General features: G+C 34.4%; 1 protein-coding gene across 14 annotated transcripts in view; it reads right to left on the minus strand.

Moving 5' to 3' along the window:
* MYCBP2 (MYC binding protein 2) overlaps window positions 1–22,450 on the minus strand; it is a 263,498-nt gene that overhangs the window by 128,599 nt on the left and 112,449 nt on the right. For all 14 annotated transcript variants that reach the window (XM_053665528.1, XM_053665529.1, XM_053665535.1 and 11 more), the window contains 11 exons: window positions 19,538–19,742; window positions 18,798–18,951; window positions 15,993–16,165; window positions 14,794–14,919; window positions 14,583–14,710; window positions 12,415–12,506; window positions 10,264–10,398; window positions 8,528–8,611; window positions 6,933–7,029; window positions 4,069–4,261; window positions 3,219–3,493 (listed from right to left, as the gene is read on the minus strand). In XM_053665528.1, coding sequence (XP_053521503.1) covers window positions 3,219–3,493; window positions 4,069–4,261; window positions 6,933–7,029; window positions 8,528–8,611; window positions 10,264–10,398; window positions 12,415–12,506; window positions 14,583–14,710; window positions 14,794–14,919; window positions 15,993–16,165; window positions 18,798–18,951; window positions 19,538–19,742 — 1,662 coding nt within the window. The remainder of the gene's footprint in view (window positions 1–3,218; window positions 3,494–4,068; window positions 4,262–6,932; window positions 7,030–8,527; window positions 8,612–10,263; window positions 10,399–12,414; window positions 12,507–14,582; window positions 14,711–14,793; window positions 14,920–15,992; window positions 16,166–18,797; window positions 18,952–19,537; window positions 19,743–22,450) is intronic.

Raw genomic sequence — 22,450 nt, forward strand, 5'->3', positions numbered from 1 at the left:
ATTCTCTAGAATTCAACCACTGTAATTATCTTGTTAAAGGATAATGTTATATCAATACTGTTAAGCATATTTAAGTTACCACCCAATGAAGGTGAAAACCTATTAAATATGATCAAGAAAAATCGGCCTCTTGTCCTCCAGTAAATGAGTTTATACATATTTACATATCTTCAGAATCAGTCCTTTCCACCACTGTTAGCATATATCAAAGGCATTTCCAGTAACAAACACTGAAACTATTTTCCTCAAATAACAATTTAAATTATAATTCTATCCTACTATAACGTTTCACTGATGTTAATTAATAACATCTCGCTAAGGTCACAAAATTATGTCATCATACTGCACAGTTTATTCAGGAAAAATTAGTAGCAAATATGAGAATTAAAAACTTATCAACAGAGGATATCCTAACTGATGAAGGAATTTGTATATTCTGTGTATACATTACTTTGTTCATCAAACATGTGTCACAAAGACAGGCTAAAAGTAAAACAACGTTCTAAAAGTTAACTCAGGTTTGTTTAAGTTAACCTAGTCAGTAGCATTTATCTATGAAAGGTAAGTGGTGGAGATCTGCTATGTAACACTATACCTATAGCTAATGAATATTATATTGTGTACTCAGTAAACATTCTTACCACAATAACATTTTTTTGAATGACAAGAAAAATAGTCAGTATGTACATAACTACAAAAAATAAAATAAAATGAAAACAAAGTTGCCTACCCAGATGTCATTACTGGAGCACCCTTCCACTAGGCTAGGACTCCCTGCTGACTGATGTCAGTCAGTCTTTTGTGTCTGGTGGGATGGGGCTCTACAAATTCCAGTCCAGTGTTGAGTACAGGTGGAGAGAACAAGACACCTTGTGTGTTCTTCCCAAACTTGGAGGACCAATCAATATTTCACCATTAATTTTGATGTTAGCTGTAGGTCTTCTTGTAGATATATATCCTTTATCAAATTTAGGAAGTTTCCTTAAATCCTAGTTTGCTGAATTTTCATCAATGAATAAATGCTAACTTTGCCAATGAGTATTTTCGATCTGTGGCTGGGAACCTGTGTGTGTGAAGTGCTGACCTAAGTTATAAATGGATTTTTGATTGTGTGGGTGGTTGGTGCAGCACTTAACCCTCACATCATTCAAGGGTCAACTACAGTTTCTCTGTATCTATTGAGATCATATAATTTTCCTTCTCTATTCAGGTACTATGGTGATTCACATTGCATTTTGAATGTTAAACTACCCTCGCATTCTAAGAAAGCCCCACCTAGTACAATACATTTTTTATAAAGTTAGATTTGACTTGACAATATTGTCAATAACTTTCCCATCTATGTTTCTGAGTTGTATTTGTCTATACTAATCTTATCTTTTAATAGCTCTGTCAAGTTTTGGTATCAGGATAAAGCTAACTTGATGAATTAGTTGGGAACTGTTGCCTCCTATGTATTTTTAACGAGTTTGCAACAGGTTGATAGTATTTCTCTCTGACACGTTTAAAAGAATTTTCCAACGGCAATATCTCAGAGTAAAGTTTTCTTTGTGGTAGTCTTTGACTATGAAATCAATTTTTAATGGATGTAAGGCAATTCAGGTTTCCTTCTTCTTGTGCAAGTTTTGCTTCAGTTATAGTTTTCAAGACATTTTTCTATTTTATGCTGTTATAATTTATTAGTATAAACTTGTTCATGATATTCCCTTAGTATCACTTTGATGTCTGATAGACCTACCAGTGATATTCCCTATTTCATTTGTTTTTTCTTTCTCATTAGTCTCTCAATCAGACTTTCTGGGAGTTTTAAAATTTTGTCTAATTTTCAAAGAACCAACTTTTGACTTTATTAATTTTCTCTATTTACTATTTCACTAATTTATTTTCTTATCTTTATTATTTCCATCCTCTGTTACCTTCTTCAGATTTGATTTGCTCTTTTTTTCTGGCTTCTTAAGGTAGAAACTTAGATCATTGGTTTTAAACCGTTCTTTGCTTGTAGTAGCATTTAAAAGTACACATTTCCTCTCTTAAGCAATGTTTTTACCTACTTTTATGTGTTATATATTTATCTTTCAGTGTGAAATATTTTCTAATTTCCTTTGGATTTCTTCTTTGATTCACTGGTTACTCAGAAGTGTTGTCTATTTTCCAAATATTTGGTGCTTTTCTTGATATATTTTGTTATTTCTTTCTAATTTAATTCTATTGTATTCTGAAAACACTTTAAGACCTTAGTCTTGTGAAACAGACTAAGACACTTCATGGCCTACCATATGATCTATGATCTTCATGAATATTATAGTCACATATGATATACTTGGAAAGAATATGTATACTGTATTTGCCCATTCTATTTATTTATTTATTTTAACCTCACCCGAGGACATTTTTTCATTGCTTTTTTTTAGAGAGAGGAAGAAAGAGAGGAAGGGAGAGAAAGAAACACTGATGTAAGAGAGAAACACTGATTGGTCGTCTTCCATGCCACTCGGACCAGGAATCGAACCTACAACTTTTTGGTCATGGGAAGATGCTCCAACCAACTGAGCTACACTGGCCAGGGCTGCACATTCTGTTTTTTAAATGTTAATTAGACCAAGGGGTTGACAGTGTCATTCCAATCTCTTGTATCACTATTGACCTTTTGTCCAGTTGTTCTATTAATTACTGAAAAGGAAGTGCTCAGGTCTCCAACTATCAACATAATATTGTCGCTCTCTCTTTAGTTCTATAAGTGTTTTGCCTCAGGTGTTTTGAAACTGTATTGTGGCTTTGTGAAAGTTGTGGTTTCCTCATGAAGGAAGGAAGAATAAAGGATGTCAGCATGCACATTCACTCACAGCTCACAGCTCTCTCCTGACCATTCTGCAGACACAGGTGGTGGGGGCTGGGCTTCTAGTGCTCTCCTGCCTTTTTCACATGCTCACTCACTATTGTTCTTTTTCTCTTTCACACTCACATACTCACTCACTCACTCATAGGTTGAAAGAACAAACTGGCAGCTGCATATTGTGCTAGCCAATTTTACAACTAAAAAATAATAAAGAAAACAGAAAAAAATTTGAACTTTGATGATGAAATCACATACTCCAAACTGATTTCCTGACTTACCTTTTACAAAAGTTAGAAAGACTGAGGCAATAGTTATTGATTTTCTTGAAGAGAATTAACCAGTAGATCGTATTTTGAAAGAACATTCTAAAAACTTAAGCTACCTGATCCAAACAGTTGAGCAGGTCGCACAGGCAGGCCCACTGCAGGGCCGGCGTCGGGTAGAAGGAGTGGAAGCAGGCGGTGAAGGTGTTGTGGCACTCCTGCAGCACGGCCTCCAGCAGACTCAAGGGCTGACTCAGGTAGCCCTGGGGGTCGTTGTCCAGCTTCACCATGCAGTGGTCCACTCCTTCGGATAAAATTTTCCTCAACAAAGTTCTGGTTTTGCCAATACATTCTGCCAATTTGCTAGTTTCTTCCACAACTGCTTTACCTGTAGCTTTAAGGAAACAAAGTAGATTGGTAATTAAATAGAATAATAAATATGCATGAAAACATTCAATATAATTCTAGTAATTTATTATACAGCTAAAAATCACAAGGACTCATAACCTAGAAAGGAAACAATTTAGAGATTGTGGTCTAAGATTATTTCTTTTTAAAATCTAAGTAGGAAAACAAAACACAACACTGGTTTCAGCATATAAATCCAAATCAGTTGTCCAAAACATTTCTATCTGACAGAATCTGTTTAAAATCGCACTTCATAATTGAATTTTAGCATAACATGACTTTTTGTTTTCAGAATGACACGTAAGGTATTTTACTTTTTATAATCAATACATAAGCATAAAGGCAGCTAGGAATCTATTTTAAAAACGTGAACTGAATTTACTCGAGTGGCATTGGTTAATAAAATTTACATAGGTTTCAGGCCTAAAACTCCATAATAAATCATCTGCTTAACGTGCTATGTGTTCACCAAGGGATCTTAAAACGCATGGCTATCCCTACATATACCTTCTCAAGTCTCAAATATTTTCTTCCCAAAGTCATTTAAAAAATGCATCATACCTGACACTGGGTAAATTTCACAGGTATAGACACGCAATAACCTCAGACAACAGGTACCCACAAAGCGCAGCCTCTCCAAATCTAGAAGTGTAGCTGTAAACTGGAATCCTTTCAGTCCTCTAAGTTCTTCAACTCCTAAGACTAGGGTGGTCCAGCTCCAGTGAAGAATACTCAACAGTGACTCAAAACATTCCTAATCCAGAATATGAAGAAATAGAACACAATCAGTTCAAATGATACTATGTTGAATCAAATGGAATGGAAAGATGGAAAGATGACAATCAACTTCAAAACTTTGTGTTGAAAAGTTTGGGCAGCCCAAATAAGACATTTTAACTCATTCATTAAATTACCACTAGGAGCATCTTTGAAGCTTGACAAAAATAGTTGTTAGGCATCTATAAGAACAACATTCTTCAACAGTTACCTATTTACAAGCACATTTTAAGTTCCCCTGCTACCAATGTATCTAGTTTATCATATAATTATGAAAAAATAAGAAAATAACTTATAAATACATGTTTATTTGAAAAGAAAATAAAACTCTACATTTTCAAGGTAGTAATGTGAAAATAAACCACAAATACTTTAACCACTTGAGTAATTTTTTAATATAATAAAGCATTTTAGTATAAGATACCAGTGATATCAGAAAATTTATTCTATAGCTACATATAAATGTTTCAATATAAACTAAGCCAAATATCGGTAAGTTAATGAAATATAAAAAGTGACTATAAAATACTAAAAAATTCTTATGTGGATTTTTTAAAAAATTCTAAACTATGGGTTTATGGAGGTTTAAGTGTCACTGTAGTCCTACTGTCTGCAGGTTTTATCACGTTTGCACGATGAGGGACACTACCATAGATGACTCATAATGCAAAGAACTTACTCCCTTATCCCTGCCAAATTCTAGTCCTCTGGTGTAATAATACCAAAAATAAAGAGTATATAGCTTAACTTTTTAAGTAAATGACTGAATAAGTTTCCTATATAAAGATGACAATTACCTAATGACCATAAAACCACTAAGATAGACATAAATATAAAAAAATTACTAGATATAGAAAAAAGAGATTGCTAAAAAATCCCCAATATAATCATATATTTATTTGGATCAAAAGACAGCAAATCTGATCTTTTTTTTTTTAAAGATTTTACCTATTTATTTTTAGAGAGGGGAAGGGAGGGTAAAAGAGAGGGAGAGAAACATCAATGTGTGCTTTCCTCTCGCCCACCCCCTTCTGGGGACCTGGCCCCCAACCCAGGCATGTGCCCTGACCGGGAATCAAACCAGTGACCCTTGGTTCACAGGCTGGCACTCAATCCACTGAGCCAAACCAGCCGGGGCACAAACCTGATCTTGATAATAAAAGGATCCAAGTTACCAAGGAGCCAAAAGCCTTGTAGTCTCTTATCCAAAGCACATTTTCTATAAACTGCCATAGCTCTTTTAGAAGGCCAATTTGGCATATTACATCAAAATTGAAATGAGCACACTCCCAGTAGAAATACTGAAGTAAGTACATAAATAATCAAAGACATATATGTATGAATATGACAACAAAAATGAGAAACAAACATCTTTTGGTAGGAATAGAGTTGAATAAGGTAAAATACAGTGGATCCTCAAATAATGTCATTTCATTCAAACATCATTTTGTTTTATTAACGTGGTAAGATATGTAGGAGCTTAACTCTTGTTTATATCAATTACCCTATGGTAAAATTGGCTTCATTATACAGCACTTAGCTTAAGGCACAGAACCTATTAGCAAAACTAAGTGAGGACTTACTGTCCTACCATTCTAAGAAATATGATGCAAACATTAGAAAAGATTGAAATAGAACCAAATGTACTGATATGGAATATTTCTACAGTGCATACTATAAAATTTTGGAAGATACAAAACTTGAAGCATGATCAAACACAAATAAAGTAAATAGCATACTGCATATGCAGATTGATAAATATGTGTGCATATAAAAATGGCTGGAATATACATAAAAATGTAAATAGTAGTTACATATAGTAATAACAGCGTGATGGGGGAAAAAACTTGAATATACCTTTAGTTTTTGTTTTATCTCTACTCTACCTTACTCCCATCAGGGATATTTATCAATTTTGTGTTTCTAAAAAACTAATAAAAAAACACATTTCCCTTTGCCTTTTACTAATAGGACAGACTACCAGCTACATTAATAAATCACATTCATATAGTACCTTACAATTTAAAAAGAATTTTTGTATCCCTTATGTCATTAAAAACTCATAGTGACACTATGATGTAGTATATGTAGATAAGTTGCATAAGCATCCTCAACTAACAAGTGAAAAAGCAAGACTTCCTAAGCGACGTACTATGATATTTTAATTACATCATGTTGACTTTTCATTCTACAGAGGAAGCTTCAATAGAGCATGTTGTATCTTTAAATGTAGCACAATGATGCCAAGTAGTTCAATAAAATCCCCAGTTAGACACGAGACACTTCTGTTTAGTTCCTAAAGCATTAAAATAACATTTTTATGTTATTCTTAAAGGTGCGATCAATACCACTCTTGAGTTTTCCTTCAGTTTCTAACCACTTCGGCATATATGTCCATACACGACTTATTAGAAAATCTGCCAGTTATTTCAGAAATAGCAAGCCATGTTAAAATCAGTCACAATTTCTATTCTTCCCATTACTTACAGTTCATCTTCTTTGGCATGAAATGTCAGTGCTAATACAAAAATAAATCTGAGTTCCTAAAGCTATGCTGAAATAGAGTGTTAGAAGAGTAGCTAAATGCTAAACATCAAAAGGAAACTGAGTACTGGATTAAAATACTGAAATTTAAAAAAATGGCTTACCACTGAGACGGTTCTTGCAAAAGATCTCTTTAAAATGTGTACAGGCTCACTAGTTTGCTGTTTGCCTTTTGAAGCACTGCCGTCACTGGTTGGAAGTCTAAAGGTAGCAGACACATAAATTTAGCTGGAAAGGCCAGTGACATTTTTCCTCTCAAAATATCTATTTTTGCAATAGGAAAATAATTAAACTATACATTTACATATTTTTGTTAGGTAAATGCCAATATAGGGCCTTTCAGAAATATTTTCCAATGCTAAGCAAAATTTTTAGCACATGAGCATTTCATCATTTAAATCTCACCTTTGTAAGACTGGATAGTAGAGAATCTCTTACCAGACAACATACATAACTTATGTTCTGTATAATGTTCCTATTAAATTTGTCACTTAAAAGTTATTCAACAAGTGCAACCAAGAGTAGTCCAAACAGCTTGTTATGTTCATAATGCTACGTATTATAAATATTAACTATAATAAAGAGCATGAACACAAAACTCCCTTCTTGGGAAAAGTGAGGTTTATTCATATCATCCAGATTCTCAGTGATTACCAGAAAGGAAGATATATGAGACAGAGAATTACTGTTCTGTAAGTATTTCTTTTAATTTTTACTACTTAAAGAATGACATTTTTAGTGACATTTTTCTATCTGTTTGCATACTTTATTCTAAAAATTATTGCAGTAGTCTTCTAGAAGTAGACAGACATAAGCATGTGCTTTCATATGTCCCCATTACCAAAAATTAAAATTCTAAATAACAGTAAAATATAACAAACATTATACATAAGCGAGTTATTATTTGATATTTGAGGTAAAGGTGAAAAATTTTCAGCAGTAAGAAATTTTCCGTTCATCTCTCACGAGACGACCAACAAGAACACGTATGACTGCAGCAAACTGGTCGGGCCTGCACCACAGTTCCCGCCTCCCCTCTGACCTCACTTCTCTAATGCCTTGATTTCATTTCCCCAAGACAACCTTTGTTAGTTTATAACACTTTGATACTGGCAAGATAATGACAAATTATAAATGCAGGGTGGGGCAAAAGTAGGATTACAGTTGTTCATATGAAAATAATACAATGATTAATAAATAATAATATGAAAATAAACTTTCACATACTCACAACTGTAAACCTACTCTGCCCCATCCTGTATAAGTCATTAAAATATTGTTATTGGCATAACACAGATAACCTGAGTCAGAAGCAAAGTTTAAAAAGCTTGATGTAGAAAAGTTTAGAAATATATAAAATATTAATTTTTAAAAAGATTGTATTTATTTATCTTTAGAGGGGAAGAGAAGGAGAGAGGGAGAGAAATATCAATGTATGGTTACCTCTCACGAGTCCCCTACTGGGAACTGGCCTGCAACCCTGGCATGTGCCCTGACTGGGAATCAAACCATGATCCCTTGGTTCGCATGCCCGTGCTCAATCCACTGAGCTACACCAGCCAAGGGCATAATATTAATTTTTTTGTTAAATTTATTATAATTTGCTGAATGCTTCAAATAATTTCTCCCTTTTAATAGTGATCCTTGTTCATTATAGCAAAATAATAAACTTTTAAATAACTACAAACATGCTAAATACCTGTATAATAATTGAGGTATCTGACCAGCGTTAACATCTGTACCATTATTTGATTTCTTTGAACTTTTAAACTGGAAAACAACCCTAAGAAAAGAATAAAATAACAATGATACCAAAACCAACATTGTTCAAGATTCAATGAAGTAAATAATTTAACAGTCATATTTTCAAATCTTATATTAATGAATTGAGATGCATTCTTTAAGGAAAATAAATAGAAGTAAAAAGGTATGGTTCTGATTTTAATTCTAGATCTGAATAGCTTAATCCAGCAGTTTTCAACCTTTTTGTTCTCACGGCACACAAACTAATTACTAAAATTCTATGGCACACCAAGAAACATATTCTATTTTTGTTGATCTGACAAAAATATAGGTAGAATTTTGATTCTTTCACAGTGGACACTTAGTGTTGTGTTGGCTGTTGTCATTTTTTAATTTACAATCTACGGGAAAGAGGTCAGTGCCCCTGACTCAATAGTCAGGAACGTTTTAAAAATTCTTGCGACACACTGATTGAAAATCACTGGCTTAACCAATAAAAGGAATGAGTAGAACTTGATCAGGAACTACTAGGTGAGAAGCTGTCCTGTCCCTTCCCTTAGCCCTTCTGGTGCAACATTTACCAGCCCAATAAGCTTTTAACAAAATATTTGAACTTACAAATAATTTAAAAGCTGCTTAAATAATACTCTATAAGCTGTAGCTCCCCAAAGCTATGACATTCCAAGGTTCAACTATATATGGGAACCACATAGGCCAGGATGGAAGCAGTCTCCCCACTTCCAGCACATACTCTCACAAGTTAGAAAGTACACATACGGTAAGAGACTTATTCTACTTGAATATTCGGCAACATGGAATTCACCTCGTAAATCAGTCTGTCATTTTTTTGGTCAGCTTTGTTATAAGCTGAACAAAACTACTTGAAACACATTATTATATAACTTTAATATAACATTTATTTAACTAGTTATAACTATTACATAACTTTTCAAATAGTTTATACTCGGTAGTGATAAAAAATAAGTTGAATTTCCCTTATAATGGTGGTCCTTCGAACACACAAATCAGAGTACAGAGCATATGAGGAAATCTGGTTTTAGAGCCAAAAGACTCCAGGACCAGATTTGGGTCTGCCACACAATAATAAAAGGTGAAAGCAAATCATTTCAGCCTTTGTGGCTCTGCCCCCTGAGTGTAAGTAAAACGGGCTGATAACTGCTTCGCAAAGTTGTTGAGGGCATCAAATAATATATATGAAACTGTTTCTAAAACTGAAAAGCACTTTATACATGAAATTTAAACAGCAAAATTCCCCCATTTTACTAACACTGCACTATTTCACATTGCTGAAGCTTTGCAACGCACAGACTGTTCTCACAAGCACTGTCAAATTTTATAGCAAGTACATATTTCTCATTTTATGGTTTCCAAACCCCTATCATTGCCGCTTTCCTTTATGTAACTTCTAACTTAGTAATAAGCTTTTAAACAATGTAACACCCAGAAATACATAGGAATGCCACGTGACAAGGGCAAAGAAGTACAGTCCCACTATCTCCCTTTTCTGTCTAGACTTTCATTTGGCATGAGGTAATGTGAATTTAATTTTCGTAGTCATATTATGCTCTAGCCTCACTAAGACTTTTACACTGCTAAAAAAACCTCTTGAGATTCCGAAGCAGCATTTAACTACCAAAAATGAGAGTTGATTAGCACAAACATCTTGCTTACCCATCATCTGTAGTGATGGACGCTTGCCCGTGGGACCCGCAGTCACTGCTGGGCCCTGACACTCGAGCCCAGGCTACGTACCACCACCCGGCTTGCAGGAGAACTGGCTCGTCAAACATCATGGCGTACTTTTCTCTGAGAGAAACATCAGTGAGTCAAAGACAATGCCTCTGCATTTCCATCACATACACTTATTTTTTAAATCCTTTGTCTAAAAAACATGAAGTCCATTGTATAAGATTCTTGTCAAACAACACTAACTCCCCTTTATTCAAAAATGTCCAGACACAAAGAGAAATAATATTTACTTGTGTCATGGGGATGGCATTACACTTCTTCCCCCTCCACCTTGAATTTTAAAATTTGCTTAAATGTTATAATACTTTCATATTAAAATAAGACCAAAATTTTAAAAGTTGTTGTTAAAAAATCCCAGCTTTGTTGGAAAATGAAATTTTAAATTTTAGTTTTGAAGTTAATTTATTCAACTGAAGTGTTCTAGAGGCAGCATGTTAAGAAACCGCCTCTGGCATGAGATTGCTGGAGTTCAAAGCCTAACATCCAGCCTTGCTGGCTATGTTACCGTGGGCAAATTACTCTATCTTCTCTTAACTCAGTTCCTTCACCTGAAAGCAGGATGAAAATAATATCTAGCTCCTAAGTTTCTTCCGAGGATTGAGAATTTAGGTCAAGTGTTTGAAACTGTGTCTGCCACACAGTAGCTACACAAAAAAATGTTTACTGAGTTAGGAAGAAAGAATGGGCTAAGTAATAAGGCATCTGATGGAGACGTGTGCGCTCCAAAGCTGACGCTGACGGGAAGGAAGGAGCACGTGCAGCCCGTAGCGGGAGTGGACAGGAGAAGGTCGTGAACAGCTCTGCGGAGGCACGGCAATACAAACAGGGTCTGAAAACGGCAAGGTGTCAGGTAGACTATAGCATTAAGATAAATATAGAATAGTAGTGGGCAGAAAGTTATAAAAGGTGCTATGAAAAATTATGGAAGTCCTGTAACTCTAGCCTTAGGATTCTGCGATCTGTATCCTAGTACAAGAAATAAATAATGATAAAGAAATGAAGAAAATCTACATGATTGTCTATACTAAATCATACATTATATTTTTGACTCATAATCAAATGCACAAAAATAAATGCTAAATGACAATGGCATCCTAAGGCTTTGTTAAAAATCACTCAATCAATAAATATATATCTTTAAAATTAATAAATTAACCTTTCTGAAATTTCTCTAGTCTTTGTTTTTAGGTAACATTAAGAATTACTCAAAATGTATCTCCTATTATTGGTTTATACAAATGAAGAAATAGCCAGAATTTTCTTTAGATTTACTATTTTGTTTTCAAAAGTATTCATCTGTTAAAAGCAAATTCATTGACTTACTACCATTTTCAGAAAATACAGATTTTCACTAACAAAAAGTGTATGCACGCCACACAAGGTTTTCTTAACATAGTTCTCACAGGGAAGTACAGTGTGATATTATTATTAAGTTCAATTTATTTATTTTTCTCAACATAATATTCCAATACCAATCACTAACCTGTTGTAACACAGTGTTGAGATAATTCTAGGATTACCAAGAGGAATGATAGAATCCAAGTTTCTTACTTCCTGAGTCCTCATGAATAAACACCCTGACTCTGGTAATTCCCTAAAAGGTTTCACTACAGCTGGATGTCTTCTCAACATGTGTTATAATCCAGCAGATACTGTACACATGATGTTAGAGTGTACAGTTGACCTGGATTATGTCCCACTGGGAATATTTGACACTGTATACATAAAGTTAGGTAGTAAATAATTGTATCGTATCAACAAAACACTAGCATACTAGGTGTTTTCTAAGTGATGCATAAAAATAAAAATGTGTAAAATATATTAATACAGTATTTCCATCTCATCTTCAATATAGAAAGTCAGTTTATCTTGTGAAATACAAATATAAAGGAGTCTAATAGTTTTAATGAAGCATTGCTAAAAACAACCCATTACCTACTGATATATCATTTAATTTAAAGTGTCTATCACAGCAGATTTTTAAAACTTCCTTTTAAATTATTTATTCATTTATCACTAATTTTCACATTAATTATCTGTAAGGATTACAATGAATAACAAAGAACTCATTACCTAGCAGCACAGTCATAAGCCAACACGTCAGTCTCTGCAAGAAGGTCTCCATCAGTTTCATGGTCTCCTCCATCAGGTCCCAACTCAAACAGCTGAGGAAAGGAAAACATGATGCCCAATCTCTCAGTCAGGTAAATATGCCGAATAATATGTTATAACTGTGCACGTGTCCAATACATGCTGGACACTACAAACTGTGCTTTTTAAATGTTATTAAATAAAACACACAAAAATATATTTAAATCAAGAACCACATGCAGTGTCTTACGGTCTACATTAATCTCAGTTTTATATTCATATAATCTACTTATTAATATTAAGTGATCCAAACAGTTCTGTACCAAATACAAACATCTGAAGGAGAGACATTTATAGATCTGAAGGAGAAAATGAAACCAAAGTATTTATCGACGTGAGGCTGAATCTTTTTCTTTTTAATTTTAATTGTTGTGAATTCAAGTACAGTTTTCTACCTATAGGTTTGAGAATGATCAGAGAAAAAAAAATACTTAAAAGTCCTAAGGTTAGATAACCGGGGAGGAGTATAGTTTAAAAAATATCCAAGACTGGGTTCTGGAACTCCAACATTTAGAGGTCAGAAGATGATGAACAACCAGCAGGAGACTAAAAAGAGGAGTCAGAGAGAAGGGGTAAAATGAAGTGTGGTGTCTTGGGAGTCAAGTGAAGAAAGTATTTCAAGAAAGAGCCTGATGGGATTAAATTCTGTTGAATGGTTAAGAAAGATGAGGATTGAGATTTGACCACTGGTTTTAGCAATAAAAGTGTCACTGGTGTCCTTGACAAGAGCAGTGTCAGTGGAATGGTTGGGGCAAAAACCTAATTACAGTAGGTTCAAGGAGCAATAGGAAGAAAGTGAATGGAGGGAGAAAATATAAAAAGTTTAAAACATGCACAGACATCAGCTAGGTGGCTGGTCTAAGACAATTAGCTTTGCCTAGCATAGTGAGGAAAGAGTCCTTTCAGGGAAAGAAAAAGAAAAGAGGATCTATCAAGAAAGACGGCTACGTTTCTGCCTTAGGTAATAAACACATGATGGACAGTGCTACTCAAAAGAGGGATCACTAGAAGACAGCCAGGTACTAGTGGAAGAGTTGTGACATAAAGACCGACAGCTGGCATACCTTTAAAACATGTGCACAGAAATGGGTCAACAAAGTCAGAAATGGGTCAAAGAAGATAGAGCTAGAGATAATAAATTTGAGCATCATGCTACATTGATAGCTACTGCAACTTTGGGCTTAGAAGAGAAAACATAGGAAAAAATATAAAGTGAAGAAAGAAGCCTAGAGCTTGGCCTAGAAGCTCTTAAACAGCACTTAATTGAGAATTTTTTATGAAGACTGTTATTAAAATTAAGGCACAAAGTATAGTTTTCTCTTTTATCCTTTTGCGGGATGAATCATAATGGTAAACTTACGACTCTGGATTATTTTTAGTTTGTCCACCAGGGGGAACCCATCCCCTATAACTGTAGCTCTATCTCTCACTTCATCCCTGGTCCCCACTGCTGGAGTGATAGTATCTGTTTACATAGTATTTGGCATTAAAAATGTTAAAATCTTTCAAAACTACATCCAAATGTCTATGCATCAAAACAGTTTTGCCTATCATTTTAGGCTACAAGAAAGTAAGCACAGCCCTGGCCAGGTAGCTCAGTTGGTTAGAGCATTCACTGTCCTAGCACTTCAAGGTTGTGGGTTCAATCTCTAGTCAGGGCACATGCAAGAAGCAACCAATGAGTGAATGCATAAATAAGTAGAACAACAAACTGATGTCTGTTTGTCTCTTTCTCTCTCTTCCCCCACCCTTCCTCTTTATATATAAAATCAATTTAAAAAAATTTTTAAAGGAAGTAAGCTTGTAAGGTACTGCTGTTCCTAGATCATTAGTTTAACACAAAGGTCTGAGCTTGACTGTTAAAGTCTTTCTCAGTTTAAAATTATTGAAAAATTCTCTTCCATTCATTTGCTCCCTGCTTACTTAACTTTTAAATTTTTTTTATGAATTAATGACCTAGTAGTATTACTGTATTAGATTTTAGCAGTTTCCACAAGTCCTTTTGAAAACAAAGTAATATAAAAAATAATAAGCCAAGTCAAAATCAACATCTTTCACAAAAAGGGCAACACCTTCAATGAAATGCTTACCTTAATTTTGGCAGTATATTCTCCTCTACCGCCAAACAGCCCAAGACCACCAAGTAAAATATCAGTGTCAGCACTGAAACGGATAGCTTCTACTGAGTGAGCAGAGTAACCCCAGCCTCCTCCATGACCTAAACAAAAGATAATTTATGTTTCAAAATAGTCACACATATTCAGTTAGAAGATAATATTTCCTGAATGTAAATATACATACTTTCAAACCTGTTCACTACACTATAGTCTTCTTTGGAATAAACCTTCATTACTGCTTGAGTCTCCTCCTCTGTACTTGCAACACCCATTTTTAAATCCTGCATAGTTGCCAAGGTATCAAGACAACCTAAAAACAAACAAGCAAGAATTCAGTTCTTTGAAATCACAATTTCCCATAATATTGATGAGATGGGATGGATGCTATAGGGGATCAATTAAAATAGTAAACTGTAAATGTGCTCCACAAGTATATTCTGAGCCTTAAACAATGTTTCATGGACAAATACAACCAATAAACACTCTCCTCTGTCTGCATAGTTATCATATTTAAACATACACTGTATGAGAATGTACTGCAGAAAATGGTATCTCTGAAAGATAAAACTGCTTAATACTTGAGTCCTTGTAAGCTTTTTCCTTTCATAAAGCTCCAAAGTTTAACTCTTCAAGTACTATCTGAGGAAGACACAGCCTGAGATGACCTTAACTGACACTCATTCTGGACGTTCACAATGTTTACTTGGTTAAAATTTGTGTAAAAAGAGCCCAGTAATTAATTATACTTAAGAATATATTTCACAATTGAAAATTCTACATGAACATAACTGAACCTTTTTAAGCACAATTTTTAAAAACAATAGAATAAGTAGTTCTGTATAATAATATAAGATTTCCAGCAACAAAACAAATATGTGTATGTGCGTGCATAAAAAGACAGAAAGTGATATATTAATTCATTCAAATTAATTCAAGTGCTATATAAATTAATTCAAATTAATTCAATAGAAGGAAAGTTGATGTGCTGTGGAAAATTGTGCTGTGTAAAGAAAAACAATATCTATAAAATTCATACAATATTTTATAGAATTTATTTTAAAATAATGTATATAAATTATTAAAATTATGCATTTGAATAATCAATTTATTTATTCAGGTCAAGCAAAAATTAGTTTCAAAAGTTTACCTATAAGAAAATTATATATATTTGGGTGTATACTAATCTTTCATGGTGCCCGTGTAAGTCTGATGTATTATTTTTCTTAGGATAAATCTTTTAATAAGATTTAATCTATTTTGCATCTAGCATATCATTTAACAAACATGAAAAATAATATACAAATTTAAATTCTCTTTAAAAATACTCAGCACACATTAATAAATGTTAGCTAAAATTGTCTGATCATCAAATAGCAACTCTACCTAGGATGTGCAAAGCTGCATGAGAGCGGGTGGTGAGAGCCCTTGATCCTGTTGGTAATGCAAGTTCAGGGCTTAGAATGCTGCATCTGGACTGCATGTCTGTTGCAGAAGGAAGTCTGGCATCAGCAACCACGGCATTGTAACACCATAGTTCTCTAGTATTTGGTCGAAACCTTTCGAGAGAGAATAATTACAGCACCTTAACGTACAGATTCATCTAAAAAATTTCTAAAGTATAACTGATGATACAAAGAGAGTAACACTGGCAGCTTAAATAGGACGAACTGTACCTCATTATTTTCCATATCTGAGCTAAACATATAAATAATTTATGTCACTTATAAGTAAAATAAACAAAACAGTAATATAGATCACTATCCTTCATGAATACAGAGCAACAGTATACTTAACAATCTGATGCATACTTATAGGTATGAAGCATGTATACAATAAAAATTCCATTTTAAAAGTTGCAAGACAAAGGACATGTCAAGAGAAAATACGTGAAACATACATATGAGGCCAAACCATACGCACAATATATAAGAGCTCCTGCAAGCCATTAATTAAGAGACAATCAATTCAATACTAAGTGGGCAAAAGACACAGAACCCTGTTCTCAGAAAGCAAGCACAAAGAGAATTATTTAGATGTTCAACCTCACTAATAAACATTAAGGCAGCAATAAAAACGAAAGGGAACCCCAAATGCCCTATGGTAACTATAAAGTTTGAGTACACTACCGAAAAGCACAAACCAGCCAGAAGTTAGGATAATGAAATTAAACTCTAATCCTGATTAAAGAAAAACAGCTTCCAGCTATTTTACTAAAACACAGGAGGGAACTGTCCTTCATCTTTTAATCTCTGTTTTGGAACAAGGAGGTAAATGATCAAGGATCTGGCAAGATATTTAAGATCATGTGCCCCATTGCTGCCACCATATGTGAAAAGGCCAAGGTTCAACTAACTGTATACCATAGTCCTGAGTTTTGTTAAGACCCCAGGAAAATGGCTCTAGCTTTACTATTAGAATCTTAGTTCTACTGTTATTTCTAGCTTAGAGAATGCATTTCTAATTTAGTGAATGTATACAGAAACATTTGTTAATGCACATTTACACCATTGAAAAATAAAACATAAGGATTATAGGAAATAAAACATCAATAAACATAGGTCCAAACCACAGCTTACTCTTTTGCTAACTAAATCTCTTATGTATTGACTTCTAATCAGTAAATACTTAAGGATAATTCTATCTTCACACCATTCAGCTCTCTATCCCCTCCACTGTATCTTCCTATGATCACTCTAATTTTGGTACTTAGTACCTCAAGTCTTCATATGAATTACTTCAAGATGACTCACCTCTGCTCTCTTGTATCTAATTTATATTGTATAATGCTCCTGGGGAGATCTAAAAGCACTACTGCTCAACTCAATTCTTGCTTCCAGGACTCCTAACAAAATGCCCAAATGACAAAGGATCAGTAAACTGATCCTTCATTCTGAATGCAGGCCTCAACATCGATGGAAAACTCTTAAGACTTGACAGGCTGAAGGGAATGAAAACCAGCAGGGGCAGAAGAAAGACAATGAAATAGTCTCCCTGCTCCATTCATACCATTTCAACCTTTCAACTTATCTGAATTCCTGACTACTAAGGCAGGCCAGATAAACAATGCAAGAGGTGAAAAACACTTTGAGTACTTTGATTAGCCACTCTGGTAATGGCAGGATACACTTCCTATTATTATTCAAAGCTAGAAATGCTGAAGATAACTCTTTTCTTTACTTGCTTTGTCTGTAAAGCACCATAATAAATTGTAAACAAATACAATATAATTTGTTGAGTCTCTTGGGTACCTGTATCCACCTCTACATTTTTATTATAATGCCTGGAGTTTAATAACCCTGAATATTTCTCTACCAATATGGGAATTTTGTTATGTACATTCCTGAAGGGCAAGCTCGTATCTTATTCTCTATTGTCTTTGGCATATTTTTTCTACACACGTAGTAATAATTAGATATTTATGGCATCAAGAAATAGAATAAATGCTATACAATTTAGATAGGACTGCTGACAGACTAAAAATAATTAACAATAGAACTCTGGAAAGTAAAACTGCTAACTACAGTGACAGCAGCAAACACTTCTATAGCACTTACTATGTCCCTCTGCTCTTAACTGGTCAATCCTTCTAACAAGCTTGAAGTGGGTAATATTATTATTTTATAAATGAGAAAAGTGACGAACACAGGGTCAAAGTAACTTCTCCAAAGGTACACAAAGCAAACTGTTGAGCTGGGATGAACTTAGGCAGTCTGGCCCGTCTTCATCACTACACTACACTGTAAGGGTCCCTATGAATCACTATGATAAAAGTGTAAAGACAAATTCCATATGATATCACTATTAAGAGGACTGTAATAAAAAAAAACCCCAATGAGCAAAATAGAACCAGAGACATGGAAACATGGAGCAGATCTACAGCAGGGAGAAGGGACGGGAGGGGAATGGTGAAAAGAAGGGGAAGAGACTAGTCACAGAACATGGATGAATTACCCACAGACCTGGACAACAGTGTGGGGACGGACTGTAGGAGTCGGGGGTGGGCTGGGAGGAAGAGGGCAAAGGGGGAAAATTGGAAAAACTGTAATAGAAAAACAATAATAACAAAAAGAGTTGAACATGAGAGGCTTCATGTATGAAAAACGTCTGTACATAAATATTATAGTAACACCAGAACATAATTTGATCAAAATGTATTTACTACTCTATTTTGTAAACAGAGACGCTTACCTCCAAATGACATCATACACTGGGTCAAGACATACACCAAACCCTTGCAGATCTTCTTGTTCAGAGTCGTTAAATGTTTTACAACTCCCATCCACTTTATTTATCAGAAGACACTTAAATGGAGGAGGTTCTGATATAGAAGCAGGTATCAAGCCTTGAGAAAAATTCATCACATATTTTAAAGATGCATTACCTTTTTATATTGCCCAAAGTTATAAAGCATTATTTGTATCTCCAATTTACAGATGAAGAGACTGAAACTTAATGAGTCTGAGTAACTAAAAACCTTTGAATAGCAGAGCTAAGACTAAAACTTCAGACCTTCTAAATCTACAACACATACTACTAACTTCTACACTATACCATTCTACCATATAATTAACTATCAAAGACACAGTGTGGACTAATAAGCTTGATTTATGTACTCTTCCAAACAACTAATTTCTATAATTTATTAACAAGAACCATACAGAAAAATTCCTCCTTTCAACTAGGTTTTACTTTATTACAATTCAACTTATACTTCTACCACTTTCTAGCTTATCATGTATTTCTAGATTGCCCAATTATTCCATTCTTCCAGCATATAAATGTTAAAAAAAGACACTGAGAAGCTTCTGTTAAATTTCTTCAGACAGAAAGAAAACAAAAGCTACAAGACTATATCTTAGAGAAAAACTCTTCACTATTAATCAGGACAAGAATTTTTGGTGGGGATGTCCATTTGTTTTGGGTATTACCTATTATGTGTTTACTGGCAAAAATTTCTGATGTAGCAAGCACATGTGAATTAATTAGTGCTTCATCAATTCGCAAGAAAGTCTGGTCCCCACTTGCACCTATCCAGGTGGCTTTTCTTCCATATTTTGATCCAATGTTAGGCATGGGAGCTGGTTTTGCATTCCAGTATGGCACATCCAGAATTGGTCTGCCCAGCTGTCCTTTCTAAAAGATTAAATAAATCATATTAACACTATGATTGAACAATCTGTAATTTTTTATAAAGAAGACAGTAGACAAAAACAGTTCTGAGACATTATTCAATTGTTAGTTTTTTTAAATAAAGTGTTTTAAAATGTGTACCATACATTTGTAAAGGAATAATTTTTTATTCCTAGAAATTCTCCTCACAATAAGTGACAAAGTATATTATTAAAAAAATACTAACAAAGTTAAAATACTTTTTGATGTCAGAAATCTTTGTGAAATACTATGAACTATCTTCATCTACATTTAAATGAAATATAGATTTCATTTCATTAAATGTACATTTAAATATTATAAATATGTTTAAAAATTAGTATTACAATGGAATAAACAATAAAAATAAATAAATAAGTAAACAGACACACAGACAAATTTAGGGGGGAAATGATACAATAAATTCAAATAAAGTAAATAAAATGAAAAAAATCGCTTTGACATTTTGAGTTGACAGAATTGTAAAATGGTATATTGAATTCAGACAATCTGAAAGCATTTGGGTAACAGACCAAAACAGTAAACACTGCAACTATAAATACAAAATAAAAAGTACATTTTTTTCACGTAATCAAATTATCTCATCTGTTTCAAAACAAATAGCGGAATCACTTATGCTGTCTATAGGTACCTCGTTACATAAGAGCTTAATTTGTAAAGTAGCAGGAAGCTTCTTACAACTTAGCTAGTAGCTAGCTGTAAAAGAATGTACAAGGACTGATAAATATTTATCCACCCCTGGCACAAGAGCCTTTTCTCCCCCCCACAGCATTCCTCTTCGAAAAATCCTCTGGAGGACAAAAAATGGTGCCTCATGGAACCCAGGTTTATCTGTAAGTAATGCCAATGAAAAACTATAGGGAAAAAAAAGAGAGAGAAAAGGAAAGAAAAAGAGAAAGAAAGAGAGCACATGTGTGCACCTGGAGCACTGCCAATAACCTGGTTAAGTTCTCACCCAACTACCAGGTTTCTAGTGAGTTCTATTACTCCTTCAACATCACAGCAAGAAAATCCAGCCATGATCTGACTGTAAAAGCATTTGAGCCTCAATCCCTTGAATGAACCAGGGGAAGGTAAGGTAGCAAGGACCTGACTGGAGAAGAAACTAAAAAATTTCAATGTTCATTCTCAGCTTCTTTCAATAACTATTCTCATATCTTTACATACCCCCCAAAAGAACATAAAAATATAAATAGTGAGCAAAGTACATCATATTCAGGTATATAATATGCTTTTGGAGAGAAAAGAAATTAATCATATTTTTAATTTACCAGAGGGAAAAAACAAATTGCAACAGAGTTTTCTCTATCCACTGGCCACTGCAAGCCTCAGGGGGTAGAGAGTACAAAAGGGGAGGCTTACGAAGATGAGCAGAGGAGCATGGGAGACTCAGAAAAGGCACTGGCTTGAGCATTCCCCCAAAGAGAAAATCCAATGCTGAATGTCAAAATACTAAATAAAAGTAGTAATTAAAGGCTTCAGAGTACACAGGGCCATTTCTCCACCCATCTGAGTGATGCAAATTACAAGGAGTGACAACACATTTTGCTGACAAGACTGTGAAGAAACAGCAATACAATTATTGCTGATGGGAAATCAAAATACAGGAGAACTGATAATATCTTGCAAAACTACACAGGTATTAAATTTGGATGCAGCAACCTTACTTCTAGAAATTTACCTCAAAGATAAACCTCTAACAATATTCATTGCTGTTGTTGCAAAATATTGGAAAGTACTTAAAAGTCCAAGGATTAAAAAAAATTGACTGAATAAACTACAGTATATACTGACAGTGGAGAATTATTTAGATGTAAAAAAGAGTAAGAGATCTTGAGAACTCTGGTCAAGACAGCAGAGTGGGTAAACTCTGAGCTAGCCTTCCCTCATGACCACATCAAAGTTACAACTAAATTTTAGAAAAACTATCACTGAAAACCACCTCAAGACTAGCTGAAGAGAATTCCTATAAATAAGAGTGAAAAGAAGAAACCATGTCTAGACTGGTAGGAGGGGTGGAGATTAAGAACTGGGAGGAATATCTCAGCTTTGGAGGTCCCCACTGAGCAGTGAGGGCTCTCAGCACCATACTGATCTTCCCAACCCAGGGAACCAGTGCCAGCAAGAGGAGTCCCCATAACATCTGGCTGTCAAACCACTAGGGACTGTGCCCAAGAAAGACAAAGAGCTATGGGAGACCAAGATGCTCCCTCTTAAAGGCTGGACCATGAAATCATCACTCGTAAACTAACACACTCTAAGCACCAGCACAGAGGCAGCAGCTCAAAATTGCCAGGGACATACCTAGGGGAACTAAATAACCTTTCTATAAGCTTAAAATAACTGCCAAATAAAAGATTTTTTTTGAAAGTTGACATTCAGAATTTTTAATAATCAAGAGTTGCAAATTCTATTTCAAGGACTGGGGTTAATAGAATTCTGAATATTCATCCATGTAAGAGATTGTATAGGTTTATTAGCAATCTTATGAAGCTTCTCCCTGACCCCTACACTAATCACTATAAATACTCTCAGTGCACTCTCACTCTTCTCAAGCTCTGGTGAAAAGAAAAAGAATGAAACAGAGAGGCAAACAGGAGGAAGGAGAAAAGAAAAAGGAAACTATAATTTTAAACAAATTGAATAAAACTAGGCTTCTAAAAAGTTATAAA

Source organism: Artibeus jamaicensis, unplaced genomic scaffold, assembly GCF_021234435.1.
Source record: "Artibeus jamaicensis isolate MK-2021 breed Jamaican fruit bat unplaced genomic scaffold, CSHL_Jam_final contig_415, whole genome shotgun sequence".
Lineage (NCBI taxonomy): Eukaryota > Metazoa > Chordata > Mammalia > Chiroptera > Phyllostomidae > Artibeus > Artibeus jamaicensis.